The sequence below is a fragment of the Aquila chrysaetos genome, chromosome 5, assembly GCF_900496995.4.
Source record: "Aquila chrysaetos chrysaetos chromosome 5, bAquChr1.4, whole genome shotgun sequence".
NCBI lineage: Eukaryota > Metazoa > Chordata > Aves > Accipitriformes > Accipitridae > Aquila > Aquila chrysaetos.
In genome coordinates, this window is record NC_044008.1 from 67,470,256 (window position 1) to 67,498,107 (window position 27,852).

General features: G+C 51.3%; 1 protein-coding gene and 1 non-coding gene across 2 annotated transcripts; both read right to left on the reverse strand.

The window, feature by feature from the left end:
• Positions 1–27,839, reverse strand: LOC115342141. Its single transcript, XM_041123481.1, has 6 exons — positions 27,751–27,839; positions 19,364–19,702; positions 18,376–18,484; positions 15,374–15,405; positions 2,037–2,094; positions 1–254 (listed from the first exon to the last, which is right to left on the reverse strand). Exons 1-6 carry the CDS (start codon positions 27,837–27,839, stop codon positions 141–143), a joined length of 741 nt encoding a protein of 246 aa, XP_040979415.1. The 3' UTR covers positions 1–140.
• LOC115342356 lies at positions 18,110–18,289 on the reverse strand. The gene has a single exon (XR_003923743.1).
• Positions 27,840–27,852: the final 13 nt, after the last annotated feature.

Genomic DNA, 27,852 nt, shown 5'->3' on the forward strand with positions numbered 1-27,852 from the left:
TGCTAGTCAATCCTTTTTTATTATTAACAATAAGTAACTTAAAGTACAATTGCCTGAGAGCAATGCAGGGCTGATGTATACCCAAAAAGATTCAAAATGCCTCCGGGCCTTGCTGTAATCCAGTGCAAGCCCCTGGAATTTCAGCAGGCAGGAACTTGCTCTGGTTTCTTTTGTTTGCATCTTGGAGAGCGAATAGAAGTGAAGTGGTCCTGGCTTCTTACTGTCCAGCTGGTCTCATCTTTGCAGCTTCTGTACTAAAGAGAGGAGATTGTTAGGAGTTCTCAACAAGAGAGAACATGCGTTCATTCAAGGTCTTGCTGCTAAGCTGTATGTTTATTAAAAGTATGTGAAAGAGGGATGAGAATTTGAGTTCAGATATACTGAAGTTCTTCAAGAGCTGTACCCTAATAAATCAGTCCCATCTGAGTCAGTGGAATTTTTTATGTACCACTGGCTACATTGAAATAAATGCTTTCATCCTAAACCTTTAAAACCATGAAAAATGTCCCAAATGATAACATTTCCAGCTAAAATAAGCATGATGACTGACAAACAGCTAATGGGACAGAGTTGTGCCCTGGGGACATGCGATTCTGGTTTACACAGAGTTCTTATTAAATGCCTTATAGGTACTTAACTAGGTGTCACAATTTTTTCTTTCCCTTGTCAGTCTAGGGAGCCAGTACCTGGTGGTGCTGGATATGAGCTGGTATGAATTCCTTCACTCCTTTACTCTTAAAACTAAAGTAACTGTGACACTCAAGTTCAGTCCTCCAGACACATACCTGAATGTGCTCATCGGTAACAGCTATACATATTTTTGTAAGTTCCCTGTATAGCCCATACTCGGGAAACGGTACACAGGAGCAGAAATTTTGCCACGTATCTCAGGAGATCTTAAAGCCCTTTGTAATGGCAGGGAAGATACTAATAATAATGCCAATATGCAGATATAAATATTGAGGCTCACAAAATGCTATAGGAAAAGTCATGCAGTAAATCAGTATATCAGTATGAGAAAGCAGACCAGAGCTCTTCACTTCCGGGGTGATCTCCTTATTCCCAAGCACTGCTGCCTTTTAGCTCTGTGGTAGTTTTCCACCATTGACAAGATTGGGATCAGGGTAAAATATCTCCACGCTGTCCTGTGTTCAGAGAGGTGATGTTAATGTACAAAACCTAGAAGGCATTAAACTCTTGTGCTGAGATTTTTATTCAGGATTAAACTGGCCTTAGCTTACTATAGTTTAGTGCAGTATAAGTGAAGGTGTATTAACTTTGTACCATTATTTGATTTATCTGAACTTTCCCATATGTCATGGTGTAGAAAAGCCTTAAATGACCTTGTAGACTGGAGCCCTTTATGTTTTGATGCCACAAACGGTCAGAAACATGTTTTTTCCTTTCTTCTCAAGTGACTGATAGGAAAATTGAATTGTAGGCTGGGAGCTGGCCAGCGACACCAGCTGCCAGCCCTTGGACTCCAGCAGCTGACATCAGAGCACAGGCACCATTGGCATAGCAAAGGTTACGTAGCCAAACATTAGCAAATAGGACTAAGTCCTGATTCATAAAATACATGAATCGGGATGAGCATGTGGAAAGCATCCCAGCCCTTATTCACATCTACTCATTGCAAAGCCCATAACCATATGAGGCTTCCTGCATCGAATTCAGCGTCACCGCTCATAAGCAGTGCAGTGCTAAGGCAAAAGTGAGCAGGTGGTGCAGGGGGGGGGCTGCTAGTACAGAAATAATTAAAGCGTGAGGAGCTAGTGGAGTGTATATTCTGGATGAAGCATCAAATCCAACACTCATTCCAATACCCATGTTGGATATTTGTAACACCCAAAAGGTTGATAGCACAGTCTTCTTGGGGGTGCTTAAGGAGGGTGAGACACCCTTTGGGGCTCCCACAGGATTGTTTTATCCCTCAGACATCAGGAGGTGGCACGGGGGGCCAAAATGCCAAAGGGAGCTCCACCCCATGACCTTTTGTCTAGTATAAAGGGAAAAACACTGGGATGATAACTTACTTGCTGGACTATTTTATTGTTGCTGAAGATGTCACGCTCATAATACAGGGAGCTGGAGCTGTAAGCAAGGAAGGGTTTACTGGGCTGTTGGGAATGCCCAGCTTTTCTAATTGCCTTTGGAAACACCCCTTGTGCCCCTGTGCCACTGCCTGGGAGCTGCCTGGCACCTGCCTCACAGTGAACAGCCTGTTACCAGTTGTCTCTTTAAGTGAGTTAAAGGACTGCCTGGGTCTGATCAGTTCATTAATAACACTTTTCCATCCTTAGAAAAATATCAGTCTCAGCCAATAGCAAATGCAAGGATGAGTAAATATCCTATAAAAATAAAAACAAAGGCTGTTTACTATCCCTCTTTTTAATGAGTCTGACAGTACAAATAATACTCTCATCTACTTCAACAAGTGTTGAATCAAGCTGTTGGGTCTCACCAGGTATAGACTTTGTTCCTATTTGCCTGTAAAATGTTGATAATTGTTTTTTAAAATACCAGAGGAATAATAAGAAACAATTACTTATTATTAAAAGTATTCCACAAATCCAGCTCCTTTTAAAGTACGCACTGACTCTACCAGTACTGGGTCTGCACCCTGTGGGCAAACACTGCACCCTTTCACTGGAGCTCTGTCAGGACAAGCCTTCTTTGTGGCTGCTGCTCTGCCAGCATAACAGTGTGTGTATCTGTATAGTTTATTCCCCCGTGCCTGAAGGAAAATGAGGCATATCATTATGAGGCACTTGCACACCAAAATAACTACCAGTATAGCTATTTCAGGGTTTATTTTTTAAATCACACTAACTGTGGATCAGGCCTGTGCTGGCAGCCTTCATCCAGAGATCTCTTAGAAAACACTTAAGAAACATAAGCTTCATGACGCTATTTGCAGGCCCTAGAAATGCTGCTTATCTTCTCTGATCAGCAGAATTCTTTGCATGAATTCCGGTCCTGTATCCAAGGCAATCTCATTATTTGCTATACATGCTCAATCTGCTTGCTAATTTCTTTTTCCTTGTCACGGGGGAGGAACCTTCCTGTGCTCCACAGGCGTGCCTGTGTTTGGGAGATTAAAGAAAGCAAGGCAGACGCATAAAAAATGTCACCCACTTGCAGTGGTGGCAGCCTGAATAGGGAGTGCAATTTAGAGACAGATGTTCCCTCCAATTGAATTGTCTGTGTCACTGATTCCAGCGAGTTCAATGTTCCTGAAAAGTGTGAGGCAGAGGGCATTGCTGAGCAGAAGGTTGGCTGCATCCAGGGACCTGGCACGCTGCAAGTCGCAGGTCTGCTGATTTTGACATGGCTGCAGCATTAATCTGTCTCAGCCTCGAGCACCACTGGCTGACTCTCTGTCCTGGAATTAATTTGGCTAATGTACCGCATGATGGAAAGCCACGTTTGCTATCTCTTTGCTAGGCAAGATTTAACAGAGATTGATAGCATCCTCTATCCCTGGATAAGTGAAGTGGTAGCAGAGCTCCACTGAAGGGATACCCACCGAGAGTTTGGCTCCATCTCTCTAGGGCTGAGAGATGGTATATTTAACACCTCGTGGGTCTTGTAGCTGTCAGCATGGGGCAGAGGGAGCCTGAGCAGAGAAGGAAGAAGTGGAGTTGCCTTTTGAGTCAAGCCCTGGCTTTGCAACCCCTGTGCAAGTGGGATGTGTAGAAGTTTTTTTCTGAGGGCAGCTTCCAAATAGCAGTCTCAAAATAACTTGGTTTAATGAAGGGGATGATCTCCAGCACAGGAAGCCTATTTGCAGTCATGGTTTCAAGCTGGTAGCTACAGACTCATATGTGACCACTGAGTATTTCAAATTAGCTAATGAACTGCTGTTCTGTTTGATTTGCTTTTGGTCATAACCAGCCTGAGTCTGAATTAAATGAGCCCAATGGTGAAAAGAACCGATATGCCCTAGTACAACTCCCTGGACAGAGACTGGAAACAAGCCCAGTGCTTCCTTAGTGCCCCATCCCCAAGACCTTGAGTGCACCTGGGTCTTCCTGGGCCTTTGCTGCACCACTTCTATGGGGAGCAAGAAAGGAGAGGGGTCTTGAGCACCCAGGAGGTAGCAAGAGGTCAGATGAAAATGGCAGTAGTGGGAGTGGAGGCACCACCAGCCAAGCAGAGGCAAGACCCCCAGGCTCCAGAGAAGCAGAGGACAAATCTGCCCAGAAGGTTCACCCAAAGGTGACATCCAGCTCAGGAAGTAGAAGAGGATGCACGATAGACAGGATGACACGGGAGGGACAACATTATATATTCACCAGAGCTCCAGCTAAATTAATTTTGTATCTCAGTCGGTAGGAAAGGACTTTCTGAGGGGGGCTGGGCACCCCTTTACAACCACTCTGTGAGATGCACACTCCGCACTGGGTGAGCAACTGTGTGCCTTCCCTCCCCATCACTGCTGTGGCCACATCCAGCACTGGCATGTTCAGCAACACACAGAGAACTACAGGTGATTGCAAAAAACCCCATTAGTACATGGATGTAAGCCACACCAACGCAGCACTGCTTAAGCTAACCCAGAAGGAAGTTTTAAATGTAGGCAAGCTAACTGCCAAAAATAAACCCCAACCCACCCTGGCTGCTGCGCTGTGCCATGGGAACAATATTGTGCATATGATCAGATTCAGCAGGACACAAGCAGCCTAAGGGTCTTTTTACATTTGGCTTGAAAAGGCTAAAAATAGCACCCCAAACCCCATTCCTTTTTTGTATTGCCATCTCCTCTGCCTGTTCCTATTCACTGGCACTTATACATGCAAAGCAGGATTTGGGATCCAAGGCCCGGTAATTAGACTCCAGCCCAGCAGCTGCAAGTGGAACAGCTGGAGGTGTTATTTTTGCGGGTTATTAATTGACTCTATGAAAAAAAACTGAGCTCAGCAAACAGAACGCCAGTGAGCCGCAGTCCACAGCAACATGACAAGGTCTTAGTGACAGGAAAAGATAAAATAAAAGAGAGAGCCCAGTATCCTAAAGCCGATTAGTTATAGCAATTTCTCCAAAGCTAAATATAGAAAAAAAATCCTCCCCCATCTTCAGCTCCGTTGGCGGAGATGAGAAAGCACAAGGAAGGAGATAGAGAGAATTATCATTTTTCACTTAACCCCCTCATGGGCTGCAGAGAGAAACTGCTGCTTTGGTGATGCTCCCAACACTTAAAACCAGATTCCCTGGGCAGCTACACCCTGACCACCCCTTTCCCCAGCACCAACAAGTGTAGCTGCATTTGCTCCAGCCACGAAGCCCAGCCTCTGGGCTGCTGAGCAGCATCACCGTGCCGGGCAGGGGAGCGAAGCAGGGAAGCTCCCGGTGCCAGCCCAGCGCCCGGTCACGGCTAGGCCAGAGCGGTCCCCAGCACCTCTCAGCTGGGCACAGACGGGTGAGCTTGCAGAGCCTCCCCTTCCCAAGCACTGCCTCCCTTCGAAGGGGCTGAACCACCCACACTGCCCGAAACCAAAGCAGGAGAGAGCAAGGAGACCTCCTGCCTCCACTTTTCTTTCCTCCCTGCCTTTCCTGCAGCTGGGGACAGACAAGGCTTGGGGACAGATGAAGCCACCCGGGGCCAGGCAAGAAACCCTGCATCAGTGGCCAGAGTAAGAAAAAGCTCAGGGTGCTGGTGGCGGGAGAGAACAGGACCCGGGCCATTGCCTCAGCAAAACCTACTGCACCTCTCCTTAGACCTCAGGCAAATAAATAACAGGCGAATCCAGCAGAGATGCTGAGAAGCTGGGAAACCAACAGAGCATTTCAGATTTATGGGAAATTAATTTAGCCCTTGTCTGGATGCTGACAGCCAGCAAGGCTCTGTCCCCAAGGCAGCCCAGGCTGTGGCCTCTTTGTTCAGGCCCCAGGCTTAACTTCCGAAAATAAATCATCATCATACATCGGAGGGGAAGCAGCACCTCTCCCAGCAGAGAGGACAGCCAGGTTCAGTGTACCTAGGCATCATCTGTGCTGGCAGCCAAAGGGGAAGGAGAGGCAGCGGAAAGGCTGCTGCTGCTTTGGACCAGCCTTGCCAATATCTTGCCAAAACTCGGCCCAAGAAACCTCCCTCCGCAGCAATCCTTGGCAGGAGACAGGACAGCCCTGTGTTCCACGGCTCCGTCACAGGGATTTCTTCCCACTTTCATCACCCATACAGCAAGAGGAGCACCGGAGGCCCCCCCAGACATCTCTTCCCAATGGTCAGCCATAAGCGAGACACACAGATGATGGTTAGAAGAAGGGGATATTTCTCTCCAACCTCCACCCTTGACACTAACCACCCCTCCTGTTGGGTTTGGGGTATTTTTAGTCCCTCCCATGCTCCCAGCTGCACAGGGTCCATCTCTGGAGGTGGCTGAGTGAAACCCGCATTTTGTAATCTCACCCTTTGGAGACCAGTTCTCTGAGGTCCAACCAATTCCCTCAGAAATACCTTCAACATGAGCATGCACTCCTGCATCCAAGCCAACCCCTGACCTTGCTGCCAGGACCATCTGCTTTCTGTGCCAGCCTGGCAGTGCTCATGTAGGAAAGCTCCTCTTCAAAAGCCAGCTCTGCCACGTGCTGTGAACTGCGAAGAGCTGTCAGAACTCCTGCCGGGTGCCAGCACTTCATTGCTGTAGGACGGGGCTGTCCATTAGTCCTTTCTTTCCTGCTGCTTTGCCTCAGGCACAGTCTGCCTGCTCTGCACGCAGTACCCAGGGTGCACAACCCTCCCCAAGCCGTGGCAAGGCCATGGGGCTTCCAAAACATGGTGGGTTCCATGCTGTTACGTGGTCTATCCCCAGGCTGGAGGTTCCCACAGGAGCATCACCTTCGTGCAGAGACAAAGGTAGAAGTGGCAGGGGGACAGGGGCAGCCCCAGAATAGGGTTCCCATGGGGAAGGCAGGGCTGGGTACCCAACTTCAGGGCTACGGGGACACAGCATCTTTCCCCTCGCCCGTTATTTCAGCCCAACCAGGCAATTGCTCTGTGTCTGACAACACAGGAGCAGCTGTAGTTTTGCACAGGCCCTAAGTCCCTGCGGTGGCTGCACGGACCCCCCCCCCCACATACTACCTTTAACCTGGGCAGGTGGACTGCAAACATGCTGCCATGGAAAGGGAATTCAGCATCACCTGTGTGATCCTACTCAAGCTTGGGGAAATGCATGTTGCTTGTGCATCCACAGGTCTGGCAGTACCACAACTCCCCAGGCTTTTTTCCCTAGTAAGACTCAATATATGCCATCTGTGCTACCATCACACCTCTCCACAAGATCCAAAGTTGTGGTTGCACAGGGATAGACAGCGCTTTGGGGACAGCAGAAGGGAAGGAAGCTTCTTTGCGCGGGATGGGGATTTGAGAGCAAAGCACATCAAGCAAGCTGAAGGAGAGTGACATTTTCCTTCCCAGCTGCTATATCCTTGCCCACACAGCCGGTGGGATGATTCTGTGCAGCTAGCAATGCGACGTGATTAGTAAACAAATGATGCATTTGCACCAGGAAGAAAGAAAAAAAAAGAGAGGAAGGGAGGAGAAAAGCAAGGAAGCAAGCCACATTTTGGGATAGTAGAATGCAGCAGTGAGCTCTTTAAAAATCTGCTGAGGAAGGCACTTGCACAGCACATGGTTTGGGCAGATCAATGAAGCTGCAAAGTGGCCTGCTCCTGGCAGGCACACAAATCCACTTTCTAATGAAATTTACAGCAAGTGGAATTTAGGTCACTACTTGGAAGCATTCAGTTTATTCCAGGCAGCTTTTTAAATATTTAAGAAATAGCTGTCAAATTAAGCCTGCTCACCTCTGGCTGGAAGGTCCAACTTGGAATCATGGCAGATTACTTAGCTACAGCTTAAAAAATATGTATTTTTAAGCTTTCTTTGATTGCCCCCTCCCTTCATCATCACAGCACAGTGATTGAAATCAAATCGTGCCCTGCAATCCTGGCACGGGTGGGAACTCTCACGGGCCCAAGTGATGCTCAGGCTATACCCAGCCCAGTCTCATCAGGGCAGTAAGACACCTGAACATGACCCTCCTGCAGCCTGTGCTCTCCCTCCAGCAGTAAATACAGGACTTTATCTGCTGCTGAAGGAAGACCAATACTACAGCCAGACCTAAAAACAGCTCTCAAGGGAACAGCTAAAAGCAGCCTCTTACCAGAGGTGAACCTTCACTAAAGGCTAAGCAATGCCAAGTGGAAGCATCTGGCTTGAACTGGTGGTTGCTAGCACTATTCCCAGATGTCACACTTTAAGAGAGCTGCTGGAGCCTCTTCAATGGGTGGTGGAGAGGGAGGAAAGGTGGAAACCGGGCAGTTCTCCGGCTGTTTACCCAGCAGAAGTGGCCACAGCCCCAAATCTCCATGCTCTCAATTCCTGTACAAATCAGAGTGAAAGTACAGACATTTCCTCTTCCGACAATGCAAAGTTTAACATTTTGCATAACATGCTAACAGCATTAACTGATTCCTGTCCCAGCTCAAGGTCCAGCCTCCCAGGCACAGACCTCAAAGCTTTTCCAGCCTAAACACAAACCAGGAGCAGAGGAGGAAAGAGCAGAAGGCTGCCTCAGAGCACGGCTGGGCTCCCGGCATGTGGCTGCATGGTGCTGGTTCCTGGCGCTTGAGGACTGACACAGTGGAAGAGCAACATGGCCTTGCGGCTACAGGGCCTGAGGGCTTAGTGCGAGGGAAGAAGCCACCTCCACAGCAAGGCACTTGCTGGAACATGCTTTGGAGGTCAAAGCAGTTTTCCACCTGCCCGACCCCAGCCTCCATTCACTGCAGGCAGGGCATCTCCCCTGCCCACACGGGACCTCCTCCCCTTTCCTGGGGTCTGGCTTTTCTCCCAGCCCATCCCCAACACTCAGGATTTGGCCTGTCTGCAGCTGAGGTAAAACATGGGTGCATATGCAAACACCTCTGCCTCCTTCCTCATTATTTTTGACTTGCACACATAAATATCCATTTCATGCTCAGCTGATGAAGGATTTGCTTGGCTGGGTTACGACCCTGGCTGCGGCTCTGCAGCTGGCTTTGTACCAGGCAGTCAGTCTCTGACCTACCTTCCATCATCACTCCTGGGCTTGGACAAGCACACCAGCACGTGGCTGCTGGGCACCGCTGCTGCACGCAGCGTGGCACCATCCACCACGGCCCTGGCAGTCCTTTCTCTCTGCTCTGCCCTGCGAGACAGTATCGGGGCACAGCGAAGGCCATGCACGGAGAGGGACGAAGAGGGACCAGTGGTGCAGAGAAAATACCGTCCCTGCATAGCTCCACAAGCCTCGCTTTCCTCTCCTCTCAGCACTGCATGCCAGCCTCCTCCGGATGGCTCAGCTTCGACCTTGGCTCCGCTCAGCCCTCGGGCTGTGAGCGTGTGCGCGTTTGCCCTTGAGTTAATTCACACCGGTGCCCATTCAGCCGGGTCGCAGAGTTGGCAACAAGGCCCTTGGATGGAGAATCTCGCAGGAGGGCTCGGGGCACTGGTGGTCCCGCTGGCCTCCCTGCCCCAGAGCTGGGACCCGTCCCCTGTATGCCTCCACGGAGCTGCCTCCCCTCGCCCTGCCTCGGGTCTCCTGCCTGCAGCTCCAGGATGGGAGAGCACCAGAAACAGCAGCTGGTTGCTCTGTGTCTGTACAAAAAGGACCCACCGGCCGGGCTACGCACACCTTGCTTTTCCCGTGCGTAAAATGGGAGTAAGCCAAGCTCCCACAGACAGCCAAAGGCACTGACTGCTCTTTTGCTTTCTACCTAGGAGGAAAAATGCTCAGCGTTAGATGTCTTACAAGAGGCATCAGATATTTTTTTCCATCCCCTGGCCAGGGGAAGGGTGCTTTCATCCATCCTCTACTCCTAGGCACCCGCAGGGTTTCACGCTCCACAACCCTCTCTGCTGCAGCTGGCTGCAGGAAGCAGCAGGTCCTTTTTCCACTCAGTCCCAAGGGGCTGCCCTCTTGCTCGGGGGAACGGGGCACATATTTTAAATCCAGAATGTTGTGCACAGACCAGTTAAAAAACAAACAATGCAGGTGAGAGCACAAAACAGATTCCAGCAAAATCAAGGCAGCCCAGCAGAGCGGGGTGCCTCACTGCGGGTTTTACTTTCACACATCTTTTATGACGTCTTGGCCAGTCCCAGGTTTTCTATTCCACAGGAAATTCCAACACCAAAAAACCCAAATCAGGCCAAATTCAGAGGGTTTGGGTTTTTCTTTTTTTTTTTTTTTCTTTCAGAAACCTTAAAGAAAAAGGAAGAGCACTGAATTTGGGATCGAGGACTGTAAGAAGAAACACTCACAGCATCATGACATCCCAGCCTTTCTGTACCCAGGTAGTATCTTTCAGCCTGGGGATACACAGGAGACAGCCATACTGGGGCTCTGTGACCGGGATTCATTATTTAGGAGGAGAACCCTCATCCCATCAATAAAAACAACCCCCCTAAACTCTGCCTGGAAGAGAGAATAATTATTCAGCCTGGAGGACTAATCCGATGTGGAAAATCAGGGGAGGAGGCTGGCTCTGGCTTGTCCTCGATGCCTTGTGCTGGCTGGTGAGGAGGGAACGGTTTCCCCTCTAACTCAAGTTGGGCCTCGTGTTCTGAAGACATTTCTAACGGTGGTGTTTGGAAAGCACAGAAGACCTGTGGTGCCCACTCCAGCCAAGCAAAAGCCATCAGCCTTGCACTCACTTCTGCTGAGAGAAGTCTGACAGCCCACAGCACCTTCTCTGAGACTGATTTTCCTTCTTCCATTTAGCAGATTCTGATTAGTCTGAAAAGACGACAAACGTGGCTGCTTTGGCCCAGCAGGTTATCAAGCACAAACCTCCTTATCAGGCCGTGTTGGCGGGTGGCAGAGCTGTGTGTGGCACTATCCGTTATCACTGGTGTCTGCAAGCACAGCGGAGAGGGCACTGACTGCTTTTACTGCACCTGCAACCACAGCTCTCCAGTGGAGAGGGATTTCTTTTTTTTTTTTTCCCTGTTATGGAAGAAATAAGTTATTATAGAGAATTTGCATCCTGGTCCAAGATTCTTGACCTGAAGTTTTAATTCTCCCAGAACAAGTTTGGCATCCAAATGGGCTGAAAAGCAAAGTCCTTCCCCATGGATGCTACCGTGCCACAGATGACCTCACGTATGGTGATGGTATCACAGCTCTGCCGTGAGCTGGGGCACTTCCCTGCCAGGGAAAAGCAATCAGCTGCAGGTCAGAAAGAGCAGTAGTTCCTGAAACCCAAGCGCCCTGACTCTGCCATCCTGCATTCAGTGCACATATACCCATTTTTGCAATGAAGATCTGGCCACCGTCAGTGCAGAGCTGCCTGCTGTCCTGGGCAGTGCTGCTGGGCAGCTTCAGCAGGGACCAGATGCTGCCAGCTGGCTGGCAGAGCTCAGGGCTGACCTCACCTTCAGCACTGAGATCTCCAGGGCCTCAGGTCCAGCAGGATTTTCCCCTGCAGCAAGAACAACTACTGAGAAGTCGTTAAAAAACCCAGTTCTGTGGTTAGAAACAGGAGAGAAGATTGCAAGCAGTGCGTGTACTCAGTGCCCTGGGTTTACGTTGCAGGACGAATCCCAGTCTCCCCACAAAAACACAATGGGCAGAACTTTTTCCAAAAAGCCACGGGATGCGCAGAGCATGACCTCACCAGTCAGAAATGGAGGAATTGAGAAAGCTGCTTGCGGGCAGCAGGCTAAGACAAGCAGAGCCAGTGAGGCTGTAGCTCCCTGACCCGCAGAGCTGACGTCAGAGCTTGATGCTGCCAAAAGGCAGAGGTCCGGCTCACCCAGTGCCCACCGGGACCTTCTGCAGCCAGCCTAGCTCCTTAATCCAGCAGCAATAAAATGCTTTTCTGCCAGGCAAGTGAGTTGCATCAGCTCCCTGCGAGGAGTAAGACGAGCCAGCCTGAGCTGGGCACGGTAAGCACTGCAGCTCCCTTCCCGCAGTGACGGGCTGCTGGAGTAGCTCCTGTCCCCATGTCCCCAGAGCAGCCAGAGGAACCATGTTAGGGCACAGGGTGAAATGAGCAGAGAAATCCCATGTGCTGCGCAACAGGGACCCAAGAGCGTAAGGGAAGAGCAGAGGGGAGTTGAGCTGCCTGGGGCTGGAAGAACAGGTCGGATGCTGCAGCAGGATAGCCCACCCACCCGTGCAAAGGATTATTGCTGCTCCCATCCACGAAGCTGTTTTCAAGCAGGCTGACAGAGCCAGAGATGGGTCAGAAGCTGCAGAGCCCCATGGGACTCTGCTGTGTGGGGAGGAAAGCACCACGCTGCCCCGGGGCAGGGTAAAGCAGCACTTGGAGGGCCACCAGGTCTGGGACCTGCCAAAGAGCAACGTTCCGTCCAGCGAGCAGAGGCCTTGCTCCAACAAAGCACGCTTCCTCTCGGCTTGCCGTCAGCGCAGGGAGCGCGTCCAAGCGGATCACTCATTGCTCTGGAGACTCGTGTACTTGTGAGATGAGCTATTCTTACCCACGCAGGAAGGAACGGCTTGCAAATGGCACGAACAAGTGCATGGCTCGACCTTATCGCGGCGCGCAGGGCGCAAACGGCGGACGAGGCTCCTCCAAACAATTACTCACGCTTCGGCGATCGGGTTGTGTTTGCAAAAACACGGAGCCACAGTGGTGGCCAAAGCACTTTGCGCACAACTTACTTCACAGCTGGGGAAGAAAAATAAATGGTGTGTGCTTGGAGAGCTGGGGCAAAACACTGCTTCGGGGCCAGACTCTGGGTGCAGCTCACACATGGACACCCACCATCCCCGCCAGCACCCTCAGCACCTATCCTGGGTCTCTCTGCAACTCACACAGGCTCACAGCCGCCCTCACATTGCCCAGCACCGACCTGCTAGGGATGTGTGAAATCCTCAGGAAAGACGAGCTGTTTGATATTGCCCACCTTCACGCAGGCAAGAGATAGCAGCGAGGGAGAGGGGGACAAGCACCTTGTGGACCACAGGGTTTAAAACCATTTTCCTTCTGGGAGAGCCTGGAGCTAACCATGGTGGGGATTAATTTTGCCCAGTCAGTGGGCAAAACTAGTAAAAGAGCACAGGCTTCAAAATATATCCATGTGATACCAACATTGACTGGCTAGGGTGTTTGCCTACTCTCTTTGTATTGGCAATAAATTCTTAGTTGCTATTTATGAGGCTCACAGCAGCTTCAAGTTGTAGGAAAACCAAATGGGCAACTGATAAGCAAACCCAGGTGCACCCATCTTCCTGGGGCCACAAGAGGCTCTGGAGCAGGCAAGCAGGGACAGGGGATGCATCACCCCGCTCCAGTCAGGCACAAGCCACTTTTACAACGCAATTTGAGTCCAGCTGACAAACAAATAAGATCCTTAAGCGTGATTTGCAAGTTACACAGCCCCAAATATCCAACTGACCCACTTCTCCCACGGTGCTTTCCTCAAATGAAGGCTGTTTACAATCTCTAATCCACTTTGCATGTTGGTTAAACAGAGACCTCAGCACACCGAGCCGGCGGAGGCTGTGTCCTGCCTGTACCTGTCAGCCCAAAGAGGCTTTTACTGTAAGAGCGCTTATACTGCAACTAGTGACTTCAGCTGCTGGACTGTTTTCACAGCAAGACCCCAGGAGAGGTGCCAGGACGGGCTGGGGACCACGCTTGGCAGTCATGTGCGTATGACCGTATCAAGACACAGCATCCCCCAGGAGAAGCTGGGGAAAAGCACATTTATTTTAAAGGCAAATGGTGACAAGCTCCTCGCTGACCCATTCTGAATTAAAACCTTCAAAAAGAACATTGACATTATTTCTGCAGAAGCCACAAGGTCAAAAAGATGTAAAATTTCCGTGAAAACAAAGCAAAGGCAGAGAAGCCGTTGCAGGACCGCCCTTCCCGCAGGCACCCCCTCACCTCCCCACCCTGAATACTCACACTCCTCAGCCCCACGAGCAGCACCCCATTTCAGCTGCCTCCCCATCGCTCTCCAGCCAGCCTCCAACCTGACACCCAACTGACTGTCGTAGGAGCAGGAACCGGCAGACACCATCTTTCAGCCAAGAACTGCTCCCCTCTGGGATGTAAAGATCAAACCACAAAATGTCCACAGACCCCAGTCGGTACCAGCAGCCGGAGAGGGCGTACAGTCCTCTGCATCTCAAGCTGCAGCAATCACATACTCACGAAGATGCCCATCTCTCCTTTGGGTACTCCTTCTCAAGCACTGCGAGTGCTGGAGCAAAGCCAGCATTGCTGGGTTCAGTTCTGCTCAGGAATTCACTCTTAATGTGACACTTAAGAGGCAAAACTTAGCAAGAAAGAAATCCTGTACTTGGCCAAGGGGCAAGCATGGCTACCATGAGCTGAGCAGCTTTCGTGGCTCTTCCTACGAGCACTAACCACAGGAAACTAACACAGCTCAGCAAGCAGCGCGGGTTCATGGCATTTCACAGCACACTGGCCTCAGGCTTGGCTTGGGAGTGTTGCAGATCAAGCGGAAATTCCCTCTACCTATGAAAGGAAATCTAGAAGCCAAGCTCTTTGCAGTGCAAGTGAAAAGTTACTACTCGCTGTTAGCAAGGGTACATTTTACTACCCAGGTGGGAGGAAAGGGAACTTGGCATATACAAGTTAACCCCCCAAGCAATCTCTTCCAGGTACCTGCACTGGAGGTAGGCACTAACTGTATCAAACCTACCGCAGAGCTGCCTCCCCCCGGGCACGCACGCACATTGCTTACGAGTAATTCCTGGCTGCACGCCGGCCAGGGCCGAGCACCATCACATGGAGCGCACAGCGAGCCCGGCTGATGGTTATATAATGCACAAGGAACCTGGGCTGCTGCCAGCCAACGCGCAGAGCGGGGATCTTCAACGGGAACGTAATCCCGCCGCGGCCTCGCTGCCCGCGCATCCGATTAAAGGAAGAAAGTCTCCCGGTTTTCCAGTTTTGGCGAAAGCAAACCATTCTGTGGAACTTCACACCCTCTAGCGGAGATAGGAGCTTGGCACACGGAGGAGATGCTCTCAAGTCCTTTGGCGCTGCTGAATTCAATTCGAGATTGAATTACCCCTACAGATCCCCAAAGCACATCTAGAGAGCACTACACATCTCCAGCGTGTGATTGCCCCGGGCACAAGTCACAAGTGTCAGTGTAGAAGTAGTTTTATATGCCTACTTGCCTGTATGCACACTTGCAGCACCTTAAAAATCTTTCTCCTTTGTTCACACGCAATAGCAAGTATTAAATACGAAGAAAGGAAGAAAGTCAACTTTGAGAACCGGATTTTATTCATGTTTACCATCTAGTTAGGCAAAACTACTTTCTATAACCTAAAAAGACACAGGTATAACCAAACTGCAAGGGCAGCACTCTCACCATCCTGCAGAACAATCTTCTGGCCCGGCCACCTGAAAAGAAACAACGAGGACGTTCAGCCACAGCAAACACGCTGCAGGGAAAGCTGGGCACAGGCATCAAGAGCTGCTCAGTGTGTGCACCAGGCAGTCAGACCCCACAAGGCTGCCACAAACAGCTCTTGATCCAGGGTCCTCTTGCAAATGGTTATGTTGCATATTAATTACATTGAGAAAATACTTTGTTTAAAAGTTAGCTGACAGGAAAATCCTCAGTCAGACAAGTAACTTTGTTTTTAAAATTAAAATTCTTCAAGCTTAGAAGATATTTTTCTGATTTATATCCAACTTTTCACTCCTTAATTAGAAACCTGAGAAGATTTAAATATAGCAAAACTTATAAATTTTGGGTTTAAGGATAAATACAGCTCATTTTCCAGGTGCAACCAAAATCAGGATATTTGCAATCACCCTATCTAGGCCTCCATATGCTTTGTTCTGACAGCCCATGTGGCCAAAAATACCAATTTGTAACCCAGGGAAGAGTGACATCAGTGAAAGGAAAGGGAAATGCTTGTTCAAATAATAAACTGATCAAAAATGTCAGTCTGCAGCAGTACACAAGTGAAATGTCTTCTATCTGCAGACTGAGACTGTTGGACAGCTCTGCCCAGGTCAGTTCAATATCAGGAGACAAAGCAGAAAGAGAGAATTGGTTGCAAATTCAAAGCATGTGACTTTGCGTCTGGTAAACGGAGTGCAGCTTTGCTTGGCGCAGGAGACATTACCCAGTCAGGGTGTTAGCCAGAAATCCAGCTACAGCTAGGGACCACTGTCCTACACAGACCCATCTTCTCTGTATCAGCATCAAGTGAAGCACCTAAGAAAGGCAGCATCCCACCCCCAGCTCTCCTTAAAATCCTTCCCAATAGCATTTCTACCGTGAAAACTTCCAACAGCACACCAGTGCCCATCACCATTTTTGGCACCATCTCCTTTCCAGCTGGGGGGAAGCTACTCTCAAGCCTGCGGTGTCGTGGTAAAATAAGGCTGCCAGATCAACCCAAGCACACGCCTGATCATACCAGGCATGGGAACGCAACTGCATTTCTGCCGAAACGGCCGTAACACACAGCCCAGAGCTTATGTTTGTTCACGCTGACAGCAGAAAGTCAGATGTGTGGCCAGCAGAAAGCCTGCCAGCACAGTGGTAACCTCCTAGACTCATCTGAGCATATCGGAGCTGGCAAAGTGAGCTTGTACTGGATCAGTGTTGTGTCACAGGGACGCAGCACTTGGGTCTGGCACCAGAAGGCCCTGAGCCTGCTTCATTTCTGCTGAGGAGGCACAGCATGAACAGCGTTTCTTCAGAAATATACTTCACAGTGTTGTGGTTACCCTGGCAGAATCAGCTGGGCGAGACGTATGGTGGAAAAAATTCACCACCTGATGAACAAGTAGGTGTGACACAAAGAATTAACAGTGAGCTTGTTAAACCATAAGGCTCCCAAATTAACGTCCCACTGAAATTATCAGGGACAGTTCACACATCTGGTTAAAATGGCATGAAACTGGACAGAGCAACAGTATATTTGAGCTCCCAAGACAGACACATCAATCACATCCTTCTAATTCAGGTGCTGCTGGTGTGCAGTGCCCCCGTTTTTAAGATCTGATTGGAAATAATAGCATCTGGCAGCTTCTCCGTGGCCACTGTGCACACCATGGTCTCTACAGCGTAGCAGAGTTCCCCCGCAAAACAAAGCCACTGTGGTGGGGAGGAAAGGGGGGCAGAAAAGTTGTTTTTCCCTCCCCCAAACTACACAGTCCTTCCTCTCCCTCCCAGCCTTTGATACTGTTCACTTTTCCATAACTTCATTAACATGCTAGAAAGTTACTTATTTTTCTCTCCTCAGCTTGTTTTTGCTGCTTTACTGGGTTAAATCTGCCCACAGATAGGCCCTGACAAATCCCAGTACCAGGTGAAGGCGAGCAAAGGAAGCAGTTTGCTGGGACTAGGGGCAAGGAGGGTCTCCCATTTTAGCAGCTATGAAATATTAAATTTTTTTATCCCAAACTGCACCAAGAAGGCTTGCCAATCGCCGGCAGATCAGTTGCAGCCGAGCACAAAACACAGTCTGATGACAAAGCTGGTTTAAGGAGCACCTTCTTCCTCCCACCGTCTGACAGCTCTTCAGTTGTACAGGAGCAACCATCTGGGGTGACCTCGCTGTGAGCCAGATCAGCCAACCAACACCAACAACAAGCAGGAAAAGTGCTTTTTTTTTTTTTTTGGCAAAGAATTTTTGTCAGAAGCCAGGATCACTTTGGTGTCAGGTTCACAGCACAGGCCTTCCCCACTCCCCTTCCCATGCTTGTGAGAACACATGCTTGCCTGAGCTATGACCCCAGCTGTAGGAGAAAAACCAAACCATATAGAAAATCACAGAAGTAACGAGAGCAAAGTACACAACTTCCAACAAAGCCTTACAATTTGCTCAAGTAAAGAAACCACCTTATCAGTATTTCCTACTATGTGGGGAAAAAAGTTTTGGAATTCACATAGTACTAGTGATAAATCAAGTGAAAAAATACATGAGCAATGTATCTAAGTTCCACTTTCCATGTCTGTAAAACATGCCTGCAAAGGAAGTGCAGTATCAGTTTAATTTTGCTAGATGAATTTCAAAAGAAGATTCAGTATACATTAAAGAAACTAATCGAAAAGCTGTTTTCCCTTGGCTTAGTGGGGGGAACCTGTTGTATGCAGTATCATACATGACCATCAAAACGCTGCATGAATGCTCACACCTGTTACTGCACAGGATGAACCCCAGCACGGAGCCCGCCTGGGAGTTGATCTCGGGCGCGGGTGAGGCTGGCTGGTACGAGGCTGGGCCCGCGGGCCCCACCACCCAGCAGCCCTTCCCCAGCCCTGCGCTCGCTGCAGCGCCCACAGACCCCTCGTGCCCCCTGCCCAGGAGGGACACACGGGGCTCACCGACTCACCCCGTTCTCACTCACCTCAGGAACGGAAGCACCGAGGGCCAACGTAACCACCCGCGGTTGCCGTTCAGGGCTGTAGCTTCTCTGGGGCTCAGCCCTGGCAGAAAATCCTGCAACACACAACGTTCTGGGAAAATTCACGTGAAAAACACACAATCTCGGTCTGACCACCGCCACGCTGTGCGCACGCCCTGCCTTGGCCACGCAACCCCCTCCCCGCTGCACGGCTCGCCCTTTCCACCCCTTGGGCCCAACTCAGCTCTCCCCCAGCACCCCCACTCCGTGGCAGTGCCCACCCCATAGCCCTGCACCACCCCGCACCCACACCCCCACTGCCGGCTCCAACACCTCCCCCGTGGAGGAACAGTAAGTCGGGTTTGTCCCCCGCACAGCACCCCAGCTCTCCTGCAGCCCCCCCCACCCTGCCCCCCCCCCAGCCCCCACTGAACCCCACATCCTGCCCCCCAGGCCCTCGCTACCTCCCAAGCCCCCCTTGCACCCCCCACAGCGCTCCAGCCCCCCCCCCACATCGCCCCTTACCACCCCACACCATCCCCCAGCCCCCAATGACCCCCCCACATCGCCCCCCACCTCCCACACCGTCCCCCAGCCCCCAATGACCCCCCCACATCGCCCCCCACCTCCCACACCGTCTCCCAGCCCAATGACCCCCCCACATCGCCCCCCACCTCCCACACCGTCCCCCAGCCCCCAATGACCCCCCCACACCACCCCCACCCACCCCCCCCCACCTCCCACACCGTCCCCCAGCCCCCACTGCACCCCATACCCCACCCCCCTCCCCCCTCCCCCTCCCCCCATACCCCCCCCACCCCCACCCCCCACCCCCCCACCACCCCAGCCCCATGTCCTGCCCCTCAGCCCCCAATGCACCCCCCGATGCCGCCCGCACCCCCCGACGAACACAAACACCCCCCCCGGCCCGGCCGCCCACCGCCCGCCACGAGGCCCCGCACCGCCGGAAGCAGGAAGGCCGAAAACCCACCGAGACGACGCGAAGGCCAGAGCGCCTGGCGGAGCACTTCCGGCTTCCCGCGGTCCTCCAAGCACTGCCTTAAAGGGCCAGCGACGTCTCGAAGCGGCCCGGCCGGCGTCGCTATGGCAACCGGCGGGGCTCGAGCCAGGCCCCAGGGCGTTGCGGGCCCCGGCGGCGAGTAGCCGGGTGGCGAGTGCCCCGGGCGGCAGGGCGATGTCAGCCCGGGGCGCTGGGCCTTGGCCGCTGCCCTTCGCGGTAACGCTCCGCGCTACCGGCTCCTCGGGGCCGCGCAGGCCGCGCCGGGCCCGGCCCCGCCGGCCCCCCCCGGGTCTGCGGAGCGGGGACGGGCTTCACGGGCACCGCTCCGGCTTCTCCATAAAACGGCCGGGACGAGAGCCGAGAACGGGGGGGGGGGACCGAAAGCATGGCCCCATCCAGCTCGGGGACCAGCCCGCGCCCTGGGACGGTGCCGGGTTTGGTGTTATATTCCCCCAAAAGGCACAGTCTCTGCGCACGGAGGGTTCAGAGGCTGCTCTTGGCCGGAGCTGAAACCGCAGCGGCGTTAATACAGAGTAAATCAGTATTTAGATCTAATTTTCTGTTGATGGTTTTCAAGGCTGCCTGTTCACGTTGAATTGTGGTTCACTTTCAGTGGCTCTGACAGCTTCCCTCCGGGCTAAGCCAGAGAGGCTTTTCAGCATGAATAAAGGTATCTCGCTCAGGTAATTTAATCACAAACTTCCCTCCAAGACATTTTGGTATAAATAGCCCAACAGAAGAAAAACACTACAACACACATCCAATAGCTTTCTCCCTGATGGCTCATTAAAAATGAATAAGCGCTTAGTTTTATTTCTGCAATAACACATTTTAGCAGACCTTTTATAAAATATCCATACAGATCTAAACCATACATGCAGAACCTGGACAGGAAGAACAGCTGGTAAAGCCAAGCACCACACCGCTAGCAAACGCTCACTTTCAGGTTGCCCATAAAACCTTAGTGTGGCCTCTCGGTGCCGGCACAGTCAAGCAAGAGGCTTGAATGACACGGTGACAACTCTTCCCTCCAGCCTGTCCCCACACTGTGCAAGGGCAGATTGGCCCGGCCGGCTGAGCAGGTAATTCAATGCTCTGGTTTCCCATTAGTTGGTGTGAAGCCCCTGCCGTGCTGCCTGCACGCTGCTCGGAGCCTGCTCTGAATACTAAAACTGTTCATTTTCTTGTGATTTTTTTTCTTCTGGTGCTTGTAAATATGCATGCGGAGTGTTTTACAAATACTGAGGAATGTCTTTCCAGTCCCTGTGAAATCAGAGGTCATGCTCCCCATTTCGCACACAGAATTGTGATGCAAAGGGATGAATGAAAACATAAAACCCCACAGATCTGAGGAGCTGACTTTGCAAAACCTGCTTCTGCGCTTTTCAGGGTACAAAGCCTTTTCCTTCTGCCCCTTGACCAGTGGTCACAAGCTGAGGGATATTCCCCTCTCCCAACACAGCCCAGGTTTTCATGTGTTGCTGGTTTAATGTTGGCTGTGGTGATGCTTAGTGGTTGGGGGCTTTTTTGTTACGATCACAGTGAAACCCTTTAATAGTGCCAGAAGGTGCCCAGAGCATGGTGGAAGAGCCCTGCAGCCAGTCTGCCCGAGGCTGGACCCCGGAACCTCGCGTGCAGCGGCCAGATGAGGCTCCTCGCAGGGCCAGACGAGCCAGTCAGGCTGCACAGGCACCCTGGGCACCCTCACAAAAGAGATGGGCTTTTCCAGCTGAGTTAGAGGGGCTCCAAGACCCTCACAACCTTGTTTAACACCAGCCTGGAAGGGAGGTGGAGAAAGCAGCCGGACACTCCGCTCCAGACAGACACCCGCTTCCCTCTGGAGCAGCACATCAGGGTGGCACAGGGCCATGCGTGTGCAGAGCCTGAAAGCAAAAGCATTTCACGATGCATGCTGCAAGCAGTGCAACATGCTGCACACCTTTGCCGTGTCCCCCTCCCCTCAAGCACCTTCTTTTGTCTCTCCTCTTCATTGCTGAAAGGAGCCACGGGACCGCACAGCTGCCCAGCGCCGACTGATCAGCTGCCACACACCCCCGTGCTTTCATTTTTCCTCGGTGTAATAACTGCCAGGGCTGCAGCCAGCTTTAAATGTTATGTATCTCATTTGTACAGCTGAACTTGCGCTGTCTGGCTGATGGCAGGGACAGGTCTGAAAACAAACTAATTCTTTTCTTTTTTTCCTTTTTGATAAAAGAAAACATTACCTCTCTGAGATTTACACACTAGATCAAGCATAAACCTGAATTATCTCCCTCTTCTTTTTTTCCAGGAGCAGATAATAGGTAGATCTATCCATCCGTCTGCTTTGTCACACATCGCCCAGCTTGGCAGCATTTCTGTTGCTATTAAACCATGCTCATCCCCCTTGACATTTAAAGGACCGTTATATGATTACTGTCACAGTCTCGTATGTGGATCCTTAAACGAATTCTCTCCTCCTCTTCCCGCTGATGATGGATTTGCTCGTTTATGCCATAGTAATTTGTTTTTCTCATGCTGTGCTCCAGCAAAATGCTTTCATTGTCAAATGTGGTTTTCTGTACAGCCCTTCCCTGCGGTGCCATGTTACAACCAAGCAGCTCCGGGCAAATTAGAGCTGCCCTGTCTTTCAAGAGTGGTAGCAAAACAAAATAGCATACGCCTTCAGGAACCTGATCATGCTGGGGTTGGATCCTCCTGCATTCGGAGTCACTGCTGCAGCGGTGCAAAACGTGGCAGACCACAGTGCTGTGATTCCCATTGATGGGGCCTTGGGCTACCACGGCTGCTCCATCACACCCGTGCAGAATGTCCCGTGAGACACGGAGACATTGGCTCTGTGGTGAGGAGAACATGGCACTCGAGAGCAGGGAGTTGAGGCTTTCCGTCTCTTTGGGAGCCTCTTTTCCACCACTTTTGGGTGGGAAGCACCGTCAGCGTGAGGGATTGCAGCTCATCCATCAGGTCAGCACACACATGGGGAGAATGTGCAGACCAGAGAGTGTGCTGCCACCAGAGCTTTTCCAGATGATCTGCAAAGGGGTGAAACACTTCAGTGCACCAAGTCCTGAGAGTACTTTAAAGTCCCTTTTGGCCTCTCCCGTGTTCTCCTGTTGGCCAGATCAGAAGCACTGAGGGTGGTACCCAGCTCTGCCGAGTGCTGGTGGGGAGTTTTGCCAGAAAGTTGGTCTCTTACGTGTCCAGGCATTGAGTTAAATGGGTAAAAGCACTCACCAGACTGTGAAACATAAAGACGAGCCCTTGTCCCATACATCAGTTCGTACTTTGAGTATCTCTGATGTGAAAACCCAGCTCCGTACATGCTCCCAGCCTGCTCCCACCACACGAAAACCTCCTGCCTCTCCTAGGGCTGCTCACGCTGAGGGACTTTGCCTGCCCTCGCAAGCAGGACCATTGGCGTGCCCTGGTTCCTGCCACCTCAGAAACAGGCCGTGAGTGGGGCTACCCTCGCCCACCTCGTGCTTGGAAAATGTGGCCAGCAGAGATCAAAATGCAAGTGTCCCCCTTGGATGGAGAGCGTCACGGCTGGTTTTGTGGCAGGTCATGTCACCTGGACTCCTGAGCCCAAGGCACTCGAAGCATGCACGTCCATCCTGCCATGGGGCTGCAAGTGCTTCTGAGCTGAAAGCTTGGGGATCTCTGGCTTCACCTGAAAAACAAAGTGAAAATTTCCCACTCCACAGAGCTCAGTTGTTTCTAGAATTACTCCCATCAGCATCTCCTCTGTTCCCAATCCCCTGCCGCAGAGAAGGTTGCAGAGGTTCGTGTATCTAATGAATTGCTATTCAAACCCACTTGCTTGTAGAGAAACACCCTTGACCAAATCCAGCTGTGCTGGGGAAAGATGTTTTCTCTCTCAGGCACTTGTCACTGTCCCCAGCTGGAGGTTTCTCTCCCATCAGTCTGCCAGCAGGGCAGTTTGTGTGCACAATTCAGATGGAGCCAGCTGGGCTGGTGTCCTCTACTCCAAAGATGATAAATCTGAGAGCCAGCAACCCAATAAGAAGCACTGCGGTGGCCAGGCATGCTGCTGATCATGGCACATCTACGCTGCTGCCTCCCACCTACCAGGGGCTTTTTGGAAGAATAACTCATCGTGGCAAAATTTCTGCCAGATCCAGTACTGTATGGCTGTGCTTCCTTCATATTAGCTGTACCAGGTACATTTATCCTCCAGCAGACAACACCAAGCTGCCAAGCAGTATGTCATGGAGCTTGACTAACTTCTCAGGCACAGACTAACCGTGTCCAGCCCTGAGCTCCTCTCTGCTGCCCGGTGGCTCAGCATTGCATGCATGAATTAACACCTGCAGAACAGCATCCTCAGACCTCTTCATAGAGGTGAAACAAACCCCAAAGTGGGATGGCGAGTCCTCCCTAAACTGCCCAACCAGCACATCTGCAAGGGTAGCAGTATCCATGGCACAAGCTGCTGCAGGATGCTAACTCCTTCCACCAGCACAGCTGGATCTCAGAGATGATGTTTCTTGGCTGTATGCATGCCTGCAGGACAGGACTCAACACCAGCAGTTATTCATCTGGTCCACCCAGGAAAACTGTGCAACAAGGACAGCTCTGCAGCTAGCAACAAGGTGTTCAGCATGCCTGCAAACACTGGGGGTAGTAACTGTCTTTAACCACAGAGGATCCCCTGTCTAAGCAGAGGAAAGCTGGGCAGTGCAGAGATGGGTGGTAGCTGGGGCCAGCCCTGAGAGGACCACGGCAGTCCCTTTCATTCTGTGCTCAGGTAGCCACACTCTGAAATGCCTTTGAAATACTCCAGAGCACTTGGTCCTTTTCCACCTGAAAGCTCCCTGTACCCTTGCGAGTGAGGTCAAGTCACGGCAGCAAAGAGGCAGCCGGAGGCACACCCAGAGCTCTGGTTGCTGAAATTATCCCAAGGAAATTCCTCCGTATTGCATTTTGGGGACCAGCGCTGACACCCTCTTGCTCTGCAAAACCCACAGCCCTAAACGTCCCCCATCCCCAGCCAAGCACTGCTGCCCCTCGCAGAGCCCCCCGCACCCCCGACGAGCTGTTTTACACGGCCTGCAGCCACCCGGGGACACGCTTCCAACGCAGGCGCCTCGGATGAGTTGGTGCCCTTTGCAATCTCCTTCTGTTGCATTCCTATAGAGTTTGGCCAATTTGCATAACAAACACGCAGTATAAATGTCAAAATCGGCCACATCCATATCTTATTTTCGCTTCAGACTCTAATTACATCATTTTGACTCTAACTTGCCTTTGCAAATAGCTAGAGCCTGGCAAGCCGGGGACATCGCCTTCCCAGATCCCCGGGGCTGCGCTCCGAGAGCCCAACATCCATCTTACTTACGGCCGCCCGAGAGCTCCTGCCTTTCCTGCAGCTGCAATTAGTGGCTCTGCCACTGCTGCCCAGCACAAATGGACCCAGGGAGGAGAGAAAAACACATGCTGAGCCAGGAGACAGACCTGCATGGCAGCCCAGAGAAGCAGATGGCCTCTTCTGCATGCCAAGAGGGAAACCGAGGCAGAAACAGCCAGGGGTCTGGCTCTCCGTTGCAGACCCACACTGCAGATCTGGATTCCCGGTGCTACCCGTCTCACTTTGGTTTGCACAATTTCTCGTGAAGTGCCATGAGAACGGGTGTGCGCAGGGTGTTTTTGCAGATGCGGGGTGAGGGGGGAGGAGAGACGGCTCCAAACCCCAGTCTCTTCCAGACTTATCCATGCACTCCATTCCTCCTCCTGCTGAGCTGTGGATAAACCCTCTATAAACCCTGAATAAACCTACCTGCTGCTCTCCATGACAGCCCCACTGACTGCATCCGTTGCCTCCTGTGGGGCACATTTTGGATTTGTATCTAAAGGTTTCAGAATCCCTAAAGCACCACTTTTCATTTAATTCTCCAGATGCAAATGAGGATTTGCAGGAAACCATTTGATTCACGGGTTCATCCTTTATTTTGGCAGATAGCATCAGTTAAACGCCTGCTTATTTCTGCTTTGTGAGAACAATATAAACCACTTAAGTACACATACAAGATAGACTGATCCATAAGTGCTTATGAGCTGTTTGATTTACCGGGGCGTCTTTATCTTTGCTGAGTATCTTACAAAGTCATTTATTATTTAGCAGTAAATTAAAGCAGAGGGTCTGTGATTTTCAACAACAGAAATTAATATCCCAGCACTCCTTTGTACCATATATATCTATAATTTACAGCACTGAAATCGGCCAGATAGAGCTGCGAGACAATCCGTTTCCCCTTCTCCCTTGTTACCTCCTGATTACTGCTGCACAGGGGGAAATAAAAAATGGACTCGCAGGAGAAATGCTCAAGTCAGTGAAGGATAGTTTTAAATTAAAAGTCCAGTTTTTGTGGCTCTCGTGAGATCCCCTTCGCTTCCCACTCTGCCCTCCCACTCACATCACTTACGGATAATATATTGAACTTGCGGCAATCTCGCCTTGAGACTGCCGATTTTTTCACCTCACTGGTTCTATGCTTAGGGTTAAATAATAATAACAACAACAACAATAACAACAATAATAATAATAATATTCTTCCACCTGCAGGCCTCACAAACACAGGCTGTGGGGTGCTTTGCCCACCCGTTCGCAATGGAGGGGTGGCCATGGTCCCCACAGAGCTGGAGCAAGCGGTGGCTATCTGGAGACACGGGTGACGGCGAGGACAAAGCTCTTCCCGCTGATGCTCCATGGACTAATAAAGTCTGTGGGCGATTTTAGGAACAAGGGTGGGGGTGTCGCATTGGAGAAAAATACATTCTTTGAGCTGGCAATTCCTTCCTTTGGGTCTGGGCCAGCTTGCCGCCAGCAGCCTGGTGCCACGTTCAAGTGCAATAACATGGCCGGAAAGTTTTATGGGCTGTGTTGGGCTCCAGCTGACACAAAGAAGCTAATAATTTATAGCAATCTTGTGTACTACAAAGGCAAAACATGTCCCTCTCGGATGTAGCTCTGGAAGCTGCAGGGATAAATCAGCTCCAGCAGGGAGCAAATATGAGAAAAGCAGAAAAATGACCCCAAAATTTCCACTTGGCTTCTCTGGAAGGAGGAGAGTGAAGGGGCCCTGCAAACACCCTCCCGGTGCCGGTGACATCCCAGCTGCCCCGTACAGGCACCCGGGCTGTGCCTGGGTTTCCAAGCCCTGCCCGCAGGCACCGCGGCGTGAACCGCCGCTGCCCGGACAGCCGGCACGCTGCCTCCAACATCTCCTTGCGTTGCCTTTTGTCTCTGCCCACATGAGCCACCCCGTCCTTCTGGAGCCCACCTGGGCTGCAGAGTAACGAGGTTTTGCACCCCAGAGATGTGGGGGGGACGGCGGCTGCACCCCGGGAGCCAAGCGGAACTGTCTGGGTGACGGCTGGCGTGCGTACACCAGCCATTCCTTATGTTCACCAGTGAAATGAGGCACCTACACAGCAAGGTCCTCATGTCTGGGGCCTCCGCGGGGGCAGGATCTGTGCTTTCGGCCAACAAATCCATCTGCTGGAATAATCCCAGGAAGCTCAGCGCTACCCTCGATGCTGCCAGCTGGGAATGGCACCCATGGGCACTACAGATGCTTTCCCACTCTCTAACCACCATCTCAACCCACATAGCCATCTCTCTGTTGGAGCAGCACAAACCAACCTCCCAGTATCTACCGGAGGTGTTTCACAGCACCAGCAACTGGGGTGTCACCATGCCAGGACTGGGGCCGCTCTTGCCACAAAGCTGCGCGGTGTTCTGCCACAATAACCGGACTCCCCAGCCCGGGGATCCTGTGGCATGGGATGGGATGCGGCACCCCATCACCTTATTTTCACCGTACTCACTTGCCATGGCTCCCCAGGCAGCTGGCTGGCTGGACTGCTGCTGAATTATATAGGTCCCCTTCCATTTCTTAGCTAAATTAAGAGAGTCGTTTGTCTTGCAGCAAACCAGATAAAAAGAAGACATCAGGAAATTCAGCTTTTAACAAACCATGCTTTCCTCCTCTCTTCTTCTCAGTGTGGAGAAATTTCCAAGGAGAAACCATTACAGTATTATTTGTCTTTGTTTTGGGGAAGAAAAGCAAGCTGATTAAAAGCAAACATAAAGCAAGGCTGTGGGGTCCCAGAGGCTCCCTTGCAGGGTTCAAAGGAAAAAAGGAATAAAAATCTGGAAGTGTTAGAGCAAGATATTTAAGCTTTGAAGATCATATCAGTTATGGATGAATTAAAACACAGTAATTAGCACTGAAATCTACAATACCTGAAGAGACAAGGAAAACTGGTTTCTTCGTGCTCATCAAGTCCTTCCAGGGATGCTCGTGCCAGGCTGGGTTTATGGTCCAGGTGCTCACATCATCTCCAGCAGCGTCTGCGCGTCGCGGCTGAGCCGCACCAGCTGGGATATAAGGGTTATCGTCGGGAAACAGGCTGCCATTTGCATTGCTCGGGACTGC